Source organism: Glossina fuscipes, unplaced genomic scaffold (assembly GCF_014805625.2).
Source record: "Glossina fuscipes isolate IAEA_lab_2018 unplaced genomic scaffold, Yale_Gfus_2 2, whole genome shotgun sequence".
NCBI lineage: Eukaryota > Metazoa > Arthropoda > Insecta > Diptera > Glossinidae > Glossina > Glossina fuscipes.
Genome location: NW_023998416.1, coordinates 20,489,156 through 20,504,624, shown reverse-complemented (window position 1 = coordinate 20,504,624; position 15,469 = coordinate 20,489,156). Strand labels below are relative to the sequence as shown.

The 15,469-nt window shown below is 33.8% G+C and overlaps 1 protein-coding gene across 1 annotated transcript in view; it reads right to left on the bottom strand.

The window, feature by feature from the left end:
• LOC119632994 (diencephalon/mesencephalon homeobox protein 1) overlaps positions 1–15,469 on the bottom strand; it is an 80,607-nt gene that overhangs the window by 44,352 nt on the left and 20,786 nt on the right. Inside the window, exon 2 of the mRNA XM_038026172.1 lies at positions 9,645–9,768. Coding sequence (XP_037882100.1) covers positions 9,645–9,741 — 97 coding nt within the window. The 5' untranslated portion in view covers positions 9,742–9,768. The remainder of the gene's footprint in view (positions 1–9,644; positions 9,769–15,469) is intronic.

Below are 15,469 nucleotides of genomic sequence, written 5' to 3'. Positions count from 1 at the left end.
CACTAACTATAGAAACGTACAAGTTTCGCCGTTTCGTTTTTAATTTCCATAAAACAAGTAAATCATTGTTGATTTAGCCTTTGCATATGGACATGTCAACTCTCATGAGGGCAAAGCTTGAGTAAAAAGGTGAAATTTTGAGCATATTGCGTCAGTTGCCACACTTGTGTTTGTGAAACAACCAGAACGTCTCGCGATAGACCTCGCTTTTATGAAACGGGTGGATTCAGACCTGCTGTCTGAATGGATTTAAACTTCTCTGTCTGTCCGTCCGTCCATCCATCTGTCCGACTTGTTTCTATGTTCAGCCTACAGGTTGCAACCGACGGTTGATCGAACCCGTGAAAACCGATTTTGGAGTCGGTTGATCGATTGAATTTTCTTACGACTGAAGCACACTTATTAAGGCAGTACAAAAAGTTCGTCTGAAGCTTAAAAATAACTTTAATCCATTTAAGTGTTTTTAGGTTTTTCTAGGAGAAGGCTTTTCTGTCCGTCTTTCTGTCTAAAAGCATCAAGTTTAGAGATTTTTACGAAATTTGCTAACGTCTTTTGGTCCAAGCGCTAACGGTATAGAAAATGGCTTGGGGCGAACAACTTTTTCCATACACCACCTTATTTTGAAAACTCTTCATACAAAGTGTTACATGGTGTTGAATGGTGAAACGTGGCCAATTAAAGTGTCTTCACTTGTTAATACGCTTTGAAAGCCCCATAAATTATAGACACTCAAGATCAGCGTGAACCGAGAATTCGAATTAATCATGTCAAACCATGTTAGTGTCCGTTTGCTGATATGATGTGTACGACTTCAGATGTACTCGAGAAGAAGAAAAAGTTGATCTAAAATTTCTTTCATCCTTCTTAGGCAAGCCAACTCGGTCCATAGTTCTTTTAGGTTGCAAGTTCAAAATGTTTCAAATTTAAGTTTTACTTATCCTCTAATCTAGTCTGCAAACTAGTCAAATAGGCGAAAAGAATCGCTTACAATTACCAAAAAATAATACCTAAGAAGATATGTTATATAAATAATGGCATATAGTGTGTGTATCCGTCAGATGGTGGATGTATTAACAATTAAGAACACTATACACCTGTAGGTTGAACACCACAAAGCAAGATGGACGGACTGGCTTGCGGTGTTTCAAAAAGTGATATATATATAAAACATGGTTCTATTGTGGGTCGTTTTGGTTAGTGCTTATATCCCTACAATCCTAATGTACCCTTACACCACAAGTGATGTAGAGTACAATAAATGCGGTTTAATTGGTTTTGTTTTTTTTTTCTTGTTCGTAGACTTGTTTTTACTTTTTTGGGTTTATTTACTCAAATTCTTCTATCACGCAAATGGGTTTCAACCACCTAGCAAAAAAAGCTACAGTTGCGAAAGACTTAAAGAAGTCTAAAAAAAAAAATTAATCTTAGATTTGGTAAACTTTTTCTTAAAGATATATTAGGTGCGATTAAAAATCGATCTGCTTCCCGGGAAACTGAGGGTTATCGAAGATTCGCTATAAGACAAATTTTGTTTTGCTTCTTTCCTTAATTGAATCCCTAAAATTGCGAAAACTATGTGGAATGGAAACGGTTTAAAACAACAACAATAATTGCAGTCATACAATCGAATGCAATGCAATTTGCGTACAATTTGATTGAATGGGATTCGATTTGATTCGATTTAAGGCAAAAAAAAAAAAAACCAAAGAAAAAAAATGCTGTTATTTTCAATGGTAAATGCAAAAGCAGGCAGGCGCACACTATCACACACTATCACAATCAGCAATCATCGCATAAATAATATTAACTTTTAGCATAGCAATGCATGCAACATCATCATGATCATTAACATTGTCAACACGGCAGAGATGATGCCGCAGTAAAAGAAGGGAGAGAGAGGGGGGAATAGTTAAAAAGTTGGTAAAAAGTGTACAGGAGTGCCTTACCTTTGATATGGTAAAGGGAAAGAATGTTGAATATATTGATTTTGTTTCTTTTTTTTGTTTTTTTGACAAAAAAATACAAATGTGTTCACATGTATCTGCAATTATTCACAAGAGTGAAAATCTGTTTTTTATTTTTTTTTATTTTTTTTGTTTCTTTATGCTTTGGCATGTAAATTATTGGGTATGCTTGCATAGTGAATATGCATAGACGTACGTACGTAGAGAGATATGCACATAAATATTTTCATTTTATATTGCAGAGTGAATTTTGCTTGATTTTTATTATTATTTATTTATTTTACTTCTTTTTTTTTTATTTTTATTAGCTATTCAGGTGTCTGTCTGACGGTTTTTTGATAGGTGAATATTGAATTTCCATTAATGTGTTGACAATTTTGGTTGAATATAAAAACGGGAGACATAGAGACTATTAAAAAAAAATATTATATATTTTTATGGATAATCAGTAGTAAAAAACTCAAAACAAAAACGGTACCGCTAAAGTTGAAAAAAGTCGGCTTTTAAAGGCAAAATGAAAGAGTTGTTTAAATTTATTTTTATAAATAAAACTATTAGTTATTTACATAGATAGTCAAAAAAAAAAAAAAAAAAAAAAAAAATGAGATTTAAATGTTACAAATCTGTAACTCTTTAAATAAATTCCACAACAATTGCGAAGTATAATAAAAGAAGTAAAAACTTCTATTCGCTTTAAAGCGAACCTTTTGATTACTGTAATGGCTCCGATGATCACAAACTTTTCCGAAATATACTAAATCGATTAAGCTTTATCCGTCAGTCCGTCTGTCCATTGGCTATCGTCTTAAGGTGCCCAATTAAGATGAAAAAGTAGAAACAGATAAGCAACTGACGATCAAAGATCAACTTGTAACATGGCCGTGATTCATGCGCAATAAACGAATCTTTAATCCCTAGCTGATAGTGCTGTAATTCCTCGAGCATATTTTTACGAAGATCACGTAAAACTTGAATGAAAAAACATATAAAAACATTGACATCGATCACGGACCCCTGCTCAGTACTCTACACCACCCTACAATTATTCACATAGTGACTATTCCAAGCAAGGAGTTATATGGGATGTGTTCGAGAAACTGGTCTGAACTGAACTATTTGTAAGAGTGTTCGTCCTTGCATCAGGACGCGTGAGCATACCAAATTTCCTCAGCATATTGAGGTCTTTAGGACGAACACAAGAAGACGAGACAGATGGGCGGACAGACAAGCTTAACTGAACTCAGGAAGTGATTCTGAATCGGTCGGGGTATGCGTGGTCCATACAAACTGAATACATCCTTGCACCACAGGCGCCTTAGGGTACAACAAGTTATAACAGGCATTGACATAGAGTATTTTTAAGGCCAGAAAAAAGTTCAATACAAAAACAAAAATTTGATTACTAAACTCATATGTCCCCGACCAAGTACTTTAAAATTTTTACTTATTGCTTTAGAGTTTCGCTAAGCAAAGATGGCCCTGCAATCAAACATAACTTTTTTAGTTTTTTTTAAAGCCGCCCTTGCAAATTTAGATATATAGCGCAGTTTTGGACACATCAAGCTTATTATCAAATTCGCCGTTTCTACCATGTACCGCTTATGCTACATGGATGCAATAAGTTTGCGCGAATGTATTCAACAGAATCATTTTCTGAACCGATTTAAGCTCGTTTGCCTGTCTGTCCGTCTCGTTTCCTGGGGTTCAATCTAAAGGTAGTAATTTTTGAGATATTGTTTGTTTTAGTCCATGGGCGAAAGCTATTCAAAATGGTGCTGATTGCACCACCATTTCTTCTACTTTCCATGTTTTTAAAATGTCGTTATATTAATAATAGGAATGCCGGGTATTTAACATTGGGCCATGGTCCACTATGTTTATTTTTGTATAGATATTAAAACGTTAAATTTCAGCTTTTTTAGTGATGGACATAAAAAGATTAGTTTACTTCCCCGGAGTTATTTATTTATCTATAAAGCTGTGAAACTTAGGAGATTCTTTTGCTTACTTACTTGCTTAAATGTTAATGCGATTACCTATGTTTATGTTAAGCGAAGATGGCATCTACGCTAGTCATAAATAAATACAAGCATATCCTCCATACGTGAATGTCTAAAGGTAAAAGGAAGTAGATGTTCTTGCATTTTAACACATTACCAGCAAATCTGAAATTGCTCTTAATAGACTAACGTCTTACTGTGTGTAACAAAATCTTATGGAAACTAACAAATTCGTACAGATGTGCGTACGCAGACAAGCAAATGAGATTAAATTACACTCAAGGTGTTTTAGTCAGTGAATCGTACTATTTACTTCGATAACGCCGACGCTCTTAATAAACTAAACTTTGTTCACGTAGAATGCATATAAAACAATTTCGAAATTAAATTAAATGTCTAATGAATTCTTGAGAATATTCGGTTAACATGCAATCATCGTCTTGCTTATGCTTGTACCAACCATGTATCAATCACAATCTAATTAATGCCTCTACTGAAACATTCCCATGTGTTGTTATTAATTTATGTTAATTTAGAGCAATTTTTTTTTATTTATTTATTTATTTATTTTTTTTTTCTTTTTGAGTCAAGTGTCATTAGCAGAGCACTGTCAACCGGGCAATTATAGCAAATTGAGTTTTATGAGTATGCAAATCTTCTAAACGCCTATACTTATAAGGAAAAAGGTCATGAACAACCCTTACGATGAAGGAGAAAATTTCAATTAAAGCCACCACCAACAATCATGCACTCAATAATTAATATGTATATGTATATAACAATGGCTTATACTTGTAATCAAAAACAAGTCTCACAAATTCTATATGTGTAAGCAAGTGACTTATGATTCTCAAAGTAACCGCATTTGTCAGTAGAGACGACAAGGATTAACACAAAAATCCATATTTGCAAATTGAGTCAAATAGTCTAATGTGTATGTACCGTGTACTGTGTTACAAAATTATCAACTAGATGTTCTACGCAAGTAAATAGAGATGGAGGAGGGTTAGCATTTAAGCGAACACAACCAGAACATACCAAATGGATGAAAAAAAGAAAAAAAAAGTTTACATTTCATCTAACCAAAGCAACCCTCTCGCCAATATCTATGCATATAGACAGAAATACTGCTATGGCTTTTGCTTTCTCGTTTGATGCACATTATGAAGATAATTCAATTTTCAGACAAATGGTATAACGGTAAAACCATCATTAAAGGATTTTATTTCTTTTTTTATTTTTTTTTATATTTTTTTATTTTGAGTTTATATAGGCGTACAACTGAATACGTACGCGTGTACGTGTTCGTTTTCTAAGAGAGTTTTATTCGACAACTTATCATCATTTTCTTCATATTATTAGCCCTGTTTGATTTATACTTTTTAGTTAATGATAATTATCATAGAAAATGCCATGATTATCATTAATAGAGAAATAATTCAATTTTCTTTAATGTTCTTATACGTTGTGGAAATACACTGCCAGAAATGGGGAAAAACTGCATCAATTATTAAACAAACTAGACGTGTAGTGTGCTCGAATTAATTTCTCAGTTTTAGTTTTTTCTAATAATCATACACGGATGTTGAGTGTGAGTTTCTTCCACCCACAGAACCTCAAGCTCAAGTTTTATGTTTTCAAAAAAAAAAATCCTATATAAAAAGCAAGGTAGACTCGAATTTCGTTTGGACATCAAACTGGGCTGATTGTAAAGTTGTAAGAAGTACTCGCTTATATTCCCATCATCCAAATGTGGCTCTTGTTTTTAATGAGATCTTTACCTCTCTTTATCTATGTAAATTTTTTGCAGCCGCTGCATTTTCACAGCCTTCACTGAAGGATAAGGATATGCGTTTGGCGAAAGCGTTTGCAACAATCAGAAGCAAGCTCGAGAGATCCTGCAAAAACTCACAATGTTCCTGCGAACTTTTGCAGCCGATTGCTGTACTTTTGCGACCAGAAGAACGTTTATCACAGACAGACAGACAGACAGACAGATAGACGGACAGTAACAGAGGCAGGCTTAAATTGGTTTAGAATTTGATGCTGATCAAGAATATATACACTTCATGCTCTTCATGCTGAAGCTTCTTTTTGGTTGTTACAAAAGTTTCGGCCAAATGAATATATTACTTATCCTTCGGTGATGGGTATAAAAATGCATATATCTGACAATATTCTTGCTTATAACATGCAAACTAATCCTGCTCTCGACGAAAAGTACCATCAGGGCCGTACTGTGTGTACACGTAAATCTGATACTTTACTAGTAATCGCACTCATAATTTTTTGCATACTCGTAAGTATGTCTAAAATAACTTACAAACGATTACAATGAGTCAATGATTCCTAGAGCTTAGCAAGAATAAAACCTTTTCTTTAATCAGTATAATCCCTTTCAAGAGTTACATATAATCAATGCAATCTCTCTACTCATTTCGATGGCTTTAATGCTGCTTTTATAGAGTGATTTGTCCATACGCACAAACTACGCCTCAGTTTAGCCAATGAGCTAATTATTTGGCCCAATTCTTACTCTGATGGAGCACCGTTTTGAGATTTGCAAAGAGTTAATAGTCCGTCGTAGACAGATTTAGAGAATATGCCGTAATTATCAAACATGTTGCACGACATACATGCATAAGACACATATGTAGCGAACGAATGTGCTCCCTACTATCTGCTATTACAATATTATTTATAAACTGGAAGTGGGGAATAGCCGAATATAATTTCTTTCTTAGTTTTGAGAACCAAAGGCCTATGAAAAATCTTGAATCGTATGAGAATTTCATACTATACAATCATTCCTTTGTACTCTTTTGCTCATGAAAGTTTGAAAAATTTAAAGAATGGGTTATGTTAAATTTCCCGGAATAGGATCTAAAAATACCATGCTCTCGGAAGCACAGCCAAAGTAGTTAAATTTGAGTAAACTAGACTTGGATCGAATTCAAAATTCCCTTTGCCCCAAACTAATACACAAAGAGTGATTAAGGTAGCTAGGGCCACTTTTACGCCATTATCTGTTGATATGAGAGTTGGAGTTTTCAGTTTCTTATTGACTTATTTTGCATTTAATAAAATATGAGGTTATGTGTAAAGTTTCTACTCTCTATTTCAAATCGGCGTTCTGGCTTGGAAGACGTATGACATATTGACATGTCAGAGTCGCAAAACTGAAGGTAGGAAGGCTGGAATTTTTGCACAAACACAACTTGATCGATAAGGAATCTAGTGCTTAGAAAATGCTAGCGACCTGCCAACATACAAGCCCATCATAAATGAAAAACTAAATTCGCCTTGAAGAACAGCGATAATTTTCTCATATTTTCTTCTATAAGTTTGGAACCTGTGAGGGTATTTAGGAAAACTTGCTGCCTTATAGTTGGTCAAACTTATCTCCAGATTTGAAAATAGTCCCGATGGGCTTGCAAACGCCTGCACAGTTTACGGTAACATTTTAATTCCCATTTACTTTCAATTTATTTCTAATTTATTCGCAATTGGTTGGAAAAAAGCTAATGTCTGTTGGAATAATTGGGAGATATTCACATGAGTAGCCGACTAAGCAAAAGATAGCGACTAGCAACTCAATAGTCGCGGGTTCAAATCTCAAGTACGCCGTAACTTTTTGAAGACAGGCGAACATATAACATAAGTTATCTGGCAACCTTAAAATTCATACTTTTTTACTTTATATATAAATATATAAAATAAATAAATTGGGAGTAAATTGAAATTAAAATTTTATCGCAAATTGTAGCCATATTAATAAGCCGATCGACATTATTTTCGGACTGAATAGGAAGGTGATCTTGGTAAATATCAACCGGGTTATGGAAAAGATTTTGGTCACTTTCCGAGGTTGTTTCTGTTTCTCCTTTTTGACGAATCTGGCAAACCAACATAAATAGGGGATCACAATGATCCCCTTTTTTGGTAGAAATGCGTATATGTCATCGACATCTCGAAAACTAGACCACGTTGGGAAAAGGTGATTATAGGTACAGATCACATATTTTATAACAGTTTTGTTTAAGATTAAAAATACAATGGTATTCTAGACGTAAAGTCGTCAGTTTGTTTTGTTGAAACACACCAAGGAACAACTCTTTTGTCTCGTTAACACTCGTTAATTATTTAGCAACTTGAACGCAGTAATTCTCGACTAAGGTAATCAGTTGAAGCAGCAACAACTACTCAATGCCAAGTTGTGGGTACGATAGGATCTATTAAACTACAAATTTTTAAATTGTGTGGACAGTTTCAAGAGACTATCTCTTAAAATTTTCCTAGCCTACATCACCTGTGGTGCACGGGTATGCTAGATTAGATAGAGCAGACACTCACAAGGACTTGAAATGGATCCATTTTTCATTACACTGCTCGATTCAGAAAATGATTCCCTCAGCTTCTCTATACGTCTGCCTTTCTTTGTGTTCAACCTACAGAGAATTTTTTGATATATTCCGATAATATCTGAAGGGTATTGTTGATCAGACCACTTCCCACTAAAAATCTTATTTTGAAACGTCTATATGTAGGTAACTGTAGGATGGTATAAGGACTTTAATAGGGGCCATGTCCCACTATGGTGGTTTTACTTGTTTACTTTTATGAAAGTGACTAAGATATTCAAAAGAAATCGTATTTTTATTTGTCCGAAAATATGATTTACATACTAGTTTCCTCTTTTCAAACAAAACAAAGAAGTCCTACCGCAACTTTTCTTCTCGTCCTTTTAATGCCTTCTACAACAGGTTTTTTGGCGGACGACATTAAACCGAATGCCGTAAAAAAGTGTCTATTTTTAATTCGTACGTATATTTGCGTGATTCCTAATTGTAAGATTGTGATTAAATTTAGCAATATACCTCTGTCTCTCTTTCATCGCGTGTATGAAGACAGAGAGACTAAAAAAGTATATGTTCTACCTATTTTTGCAACTGCACTCGCTTTGCCAAAACGAATCGGTTGAACTAAACATGGTTCAGCAATATTCACCGAGCAAGAATTTAATGACAAAACAGGAGAATATTCCATCCTAGCGACAATAAAAATATAATTGCCGTTCGTTTGTTTTTCTTTACCATTCGTCTGTTGCAGTTCTTTGCAGTTCTTTTTCAATTCGCCGAAAAATCAAGATAACTTAATTTCAAAATATTCTTAACATAATTAAATAAAATAAAAGTAATAAAAGAGAGACAAAATATTAAACAGTTATTTTTTATTATCAGAAATCATGTGAGAAATCGAGTTGATGGAATGCTCAGAAAAAAAAAAAAAAAACAAAGAAAAAGAAATTGACAGCCACCCTTGCCAAGTGAATAAATTAACCCCCCGCGCTATTAAAAGGAAGACAGGATTCTGATGAAAATATTCAGTACTCATCGTCGTGTCTTTTATCAGAAATGGTAATCGGATATGTTCAGCTTGGCACATATTTCGCTAATAGAATAATGCGTTAATGCATCTGCCAGAGAACTTTCGAAAACAGCAAATCCGTTTAATGAAAAACAGGAGAGTGTGAGCGTTTTGTGTTACAACAAGCAGTTATCTTTGGCTTTTTATCTAAGCAAACTCGCGAAAAATAGATCAAAAAAACATTATTGTTCTTTTCTTATTACTATTGTTGTTGTTATTGAATTGGTTTAGAGAAAAATGCATTTATACTTACATGGATGCGTGGCAGCAAAAGGATATTCTAGTGTAGGTAAACGAGGCGGATGCGGACCACAAGGATGTAAAGCAGGCGGGCACTGATAACAAAACATGCCTCTACCCGCAGCAGCCGGACCCAACTGTAATATGATCAAATTCAATAAGATGCAATTAAAATAAATTTGTTTTCATTTCAAATTTAATTTCATTTGAAAAAATAAAAAAAAAAAAAACGAAAAAAATCTACAATAATTGATTTAATGAAAATGGAAATAAAGGAGAAAAAAAAAATTAAGTATTCAAATTATATTTATTGACATATTTTTAAATCAATCACGCCAGTACATGAAAATAACTGACTGCGTGTATAAAACATTTAATAATTATTGAATTCAATTCAATTGTTGTGCATTGTGAAAAGTATTATTATGCGCGGCACAATATTAAAACAATTTAAACAAAAAAAAAAAAAAAAAAAAAAAAACAGAAAAAAAATTACATCATAAATAAAGTAAAAAGGGGTCACCATAAATGCATCACAACACAATTTCAGTTTTTTATGCGGGTTGTTGTAAGCGAAAAAGAAAACAAAACCTTCTCTTATTGATCGTTATTACTGCAACGATTGTTGTTTCGTTTAGGTGGGCCAGAAAGTGTTTTCATCGTTCGCGATTGTGATGATATTTTTTGTACTTCTTCACATTTCCGTGTAAGTGGTGACATTGAGATTAGATTATATGGTCTCCATTGTTCAGTAGAAGTCTCGCAAAAAACTGAGAAGCGAGCCTCAATGTTGATTACCTAAGGCCGTTCATATCATTATAAGATGGAAAGCTACTAAGGCTTGAAGTTCATGGTATTATAGATTTGCTTGACCAAGACTTGGTGTACTTAATGTGGATCAAAGCAAAGTAAGGTCAATAAAATCCTCATGTCACTGTTGGATGTAGAAAAGATTAAATTTCTTAGAATTGACATCTAAAAGCTAGTTAGGGTCCTAAGGACTGCACGATACTCATTGTATCAATATTTCTCGTAAACAATTTAGAGGCCATTAATTCGATACTTTTTTGGAAATACCAGGTATGAAAGAAGTATCTAGAACAATATCGTTTAAAATAGATACTAAAAAGAAGCCGCATCAAAAGCTTGTAGCGATGAAAGATACCACTTCACTTTGGTACACCGTTTAGTTTTACATGGGCAAGGGTTGACAACGCCAATCAGAATAGCTTAACTTTGAAGTTCATGGTGACGCCCATTTTCATATATCGAGTTAGGAGAAAGACAAAGAAAAGATAGAAAATTTCTTCACTTACTGCCTACAAATTCCCTTTCAGGTATAGTAATGCAATAGGCTTAATATATAATATAATACATATGTAATAGGTAAGAATCGCGACTACCGTGGACGTTGACAGTATTCGTGGACATCGTGCCAATCGCTAGTGCGGTAGGTTTTACTTTGGTTATCGCTACACTGAGTGTTCAATCGGCAAAGGCACAACCGATAACACCCACTAGGCTAAGGCCTTTTTTTTTTATTAGTCGTTGAGGTCGTCTGACGAGATGACTGATGAAATAACTAAAGCTTTCAGGTGACTTTTTCGCTTTTTGCTATCAAGAGAGCTTTAATAGGGAACGGACGGAGGAACGGACTGTGCCGATTTTCGAATACTTGTACGTTACCATGAACTATGTTATTTCATAACTTAAGGAAAACGGAAAATACTTTTTTGCCAATTTCATCTCTTTCATTTGACTAATGATGATGGTGGCGATGATGATGATGACAATGATGATCGATTTGCTTACATTCATATTCCTTTGTTAGTTTGGCGGCAAAACAACTTATTGCCAGTGAGTTAATATTGTCAATTGCACCTTTAATTCGATTCAATTAGAATCAATTATTTATTTATTGTATTTTATTCGTTTATTTATTTATTTATTTACTTTTTTATGCAATTTTCCAGTTTCTCTTTAGCTTTGACATAATTAAAGCTAAAGAAAGATTGTGCCCGTTATATGCGTGACGATGAGTATGACGATGACGATGAGTATGACAATAATGACGATAATAGTATCGATGATGGTAGGAAATTATGAAAAGAAACTTTTAAACCAACATTCAGTACAACATTATTACATTAAGATTAATGTAAAATCATATATAAATGTGTATATGTATGCACGCATGCATGCATCCGAAGTCTGCCAAGTTTAAGTGATTGAGTACATTCAAATTTTTTTTTTTATTATTTTTTTTTTTATATCTTTCTTTCATCTTTTTATGCCATGCATACTATACTATGCGCGTATCTTTACATTAATGATTATGTACTCAATTGCATTTGTACATATGAGTTTATATATACATATATATTACGTGTATATATATTTATGTGTATCGTGCTTGCATTTATACAAATTGATTAAATTGTCCTCAAACAAATCAATTGCTTTAAATTAATTTTATATTCACTGTTGTCTTTTTTTTTTGTTTTTTGTTTTTTTTGTTTCTTCCATTCTTGCTTTTTGCTACATTTGCACCGTACTTGCATTCCGTTCTTGCGGTTTTACAATTCGTATATGCAGCAGCTATTTATATTCGCTTGAATTTGTGTGAAAAAGGAGATTGAGATGGAGTTGAGCACAACTCTTTCTCCACTAGCAAAGAACGGCAATTTATTGCTTACCGCTATTTAAGTGCAGTAGTAGTACTGACATTTAAAAGTTCGAAGAAAGCATTTCTTTTTAAAACCTCTCAAGTATTTGTTCTATTTGTATTAATAGGTTTTTAAACTTTTAAAAACTTAATAATTTTTAAAAGAATAAAAAAAGCTGAATGGCTCCCGAATTCTGCCATCAATAAATGTGGGAGCCCATAATTCCCTTAATTTTATAATTGAAGCATTTGCGATCGATATATAATAATTTTAAAAACATAGAATTTAAATATACTACACAAGTTACGTCGTTTGCAGAAGGAAATTTACAATACCATCAACAACACTACTCTTGCATTAACCCTCATTCAAACATTTTCGAGAATTCGTCTTGGTCATACTATCGCAACTCACCAATGCATCTTGAAGAAGTCTTCCTCCCCAATCTTCAGTTGTGGACAAACTCTAACTATAAAGCACATTCTCTGCGACTGCTTTAAGTTTTCCTTGGCTAGAAGTATTGCATTTGGAGCGACTAACCCTTTGGACATTCGAAAATCAGCTTCAGAACCGAATATAAACTCTATATTACTTTATTAATACTACTAAGCTCATTGTCTAATGTACATTTATTTATATTAGACCCGATAGCCTGTGCTGCTACTGCTCAATGTCTTTTTTTTTTTAGTCTAAGGATTTATTTCATTAGTCTAAAATTATAATAATAATAATAATAAGACGTCGTTTGCTGGGTTCAGCCAAGGCTATTAAATAACGAATAATTTTCCTCTTTCCGAGATTACCTTGTTTGAAAATTTTCCTATAATCGTAAAAAGTAAAGTTCGGATTTCAGTGTGATCAGTTCCAATTTTCGACCTTAGTTATGAAAAAGCCATACATACGTAAGGCGTATTTGCTTCTTTTGAAGTTACATAAACTGTTTTTAGATTTCTTGTACTGTTTCAAATCTTGCCTTCGAGGAACTTGTCTTGATTGCATTCATATACACACTTACAGCACATATTATTTGATTCCGCGATTCTTAATAAGTAAAAGGACGCCATTTACAAAAAAAAAAAATTTCGACCACTTAGGTCCTTCTATTACCGCAGGTGCGCCAAAAGGGCGAAGCAGTGAGTCGCGTTATTTTGAAACTGTTGGATGAGCAAGGCCCATCAAAAATTTCATTATCCTAAACTCTTGGGGGCGACAAGTGACGGCACGAGACACCTCTCAGCTGCCAGGACAGAGACATTCCGGGAGTAGTAAAATTACGAGTAGTTATTCCGCATGACCATTCCACGAGCATCTGATACTCATCTCTCAGATCATACGTTCTGGGGCTCCGTTCAGTTTTTCTCTGTACATTTGTAGCTTGCAAGATGAATAACCGCCGCTGATGTTGCTCTCAGTCACACTACTACCTCAGGGGATCCCTAAGAACTTACGCGGATCTATTGAAACTGAATAGATCTCGGAATTCCACAATTAGTTAGAGAGATAGAAAAAAATTTTAACAAATTCCTTTCGATGAATTCTCTATGAAGAGTTTCCATTCCTAGAGAAGTCATCAAAAAAGGTTACCCAAAAGTGTTTGCAAACTATCTTATAATTTGATCAATAATTTGTCTTACATCAGGGGAATTTTAAGTGACCTGGCATCGAAGTACGGTATGTCACATTGCCTCGATAATTGAGTAAGTTAATGTCTTCTGATGATATCAGATCGGCATATACAGATAACAAAATTCCTGTGAAATTAAGTAGTGATCATCTCTGTCATAAGAAATGACACTACCATTTAGTTTGTAGCATCTATTACGGAAATGCTTGAGCTTATGTTTAAAATCGAGAAGGCTTAAAGGAACAAGTCGAACAATTATTATCCCAGTATACAGGTGTAACTGGAAGCATTGCATGGGAGCAAGTTTTTACTGAATCGTAATGGAAATTATCAGATGAGATTTTGAGAGAGTATTAATCGAAATATATGTACACGTTTTAATTATATATTGTCGGCGAAAGAAAATAAAGTGCATCTTTACTTTCCACAACAACTATCCACATAACCACAAAAGGGCCCATCAATTGTGTCGAGACATTTAAGAAAGCTTTGAATCATAAACAAGCTAACACTTCATATATGGCCTCAGTGTGATTATATAGCGTAACAAAATTACTAATGTCTTTCTTACTTCATCCTAAACTAGTGGGGATTATACGTTATCTCAACTATCTAACTCAAATTGATTGAAAGCTTCTTTTTTTAATGCATCCTTCTGGATGTTACATGTGATAACAATATCTCACATTTCATGAATGAATGTAGAAATCAATCGGGAAAAGGAAGCATTACATGCAACATAAGTTTAAATAGCTTTAGCAAAATTCCCATTTACATGAAAAGCACTGTATATAGATCGGAGATGATATTAAATAAATGCTTAAAATTCCCTGAAGGGCTTGATATGATGGAAATTCAAAGCTTTCTTTATAATTAGAAAGAAGAAATAATTTTAAAAATATATACAAAACATAATAAATTTGAATATTTGATCAAATTTATGCTAAATTTCAAAACATTTGCTCTCATCTGTGTCCTAACTAATTGTTTAACACCTTGTTATCAGCGATAGCGTATACATAGAGCATAAAAAAAAAAAAAATGAAACGAAAAAAAAACACAGGAGTACAGATGTGTCCACCACTATAACCATCACTACTGCTGCTACTACTATTGGTTGTATTACCGCACGGAAGCACAGTATCAAAGGGCTCTTAACAATTCCCTAAATATCATGTTATGTGGTTATGTTGGCCATAAAAACCATAAAAATGTTTTGGTGATGAAACTGCATAACGCATTGCCTGATACATGGCCAGAGAGAAAGAAAGAAAGAGAGAGAGAGAGAGAGAGAGAGAGAGAGAGAGAAAGCGAGAGCGAGAGAGCCTTTATATAATTTAACTTTACATTAAAAACACCTGATGTCCTCAGCCTTACTTGCTTGCTATCTCTTTCCTTCTATAACGAAACTTGATGAGTTTGGTTAGAGTATTATAGAGAATTCCATTAGACGAGATGATGTGTGATATGGGTTCAGTTCTCTACTGTAAAAATTTGCCAAATTTTTTTTCTTTTTTGCATAATTGCACAACATTACAACACAACTGG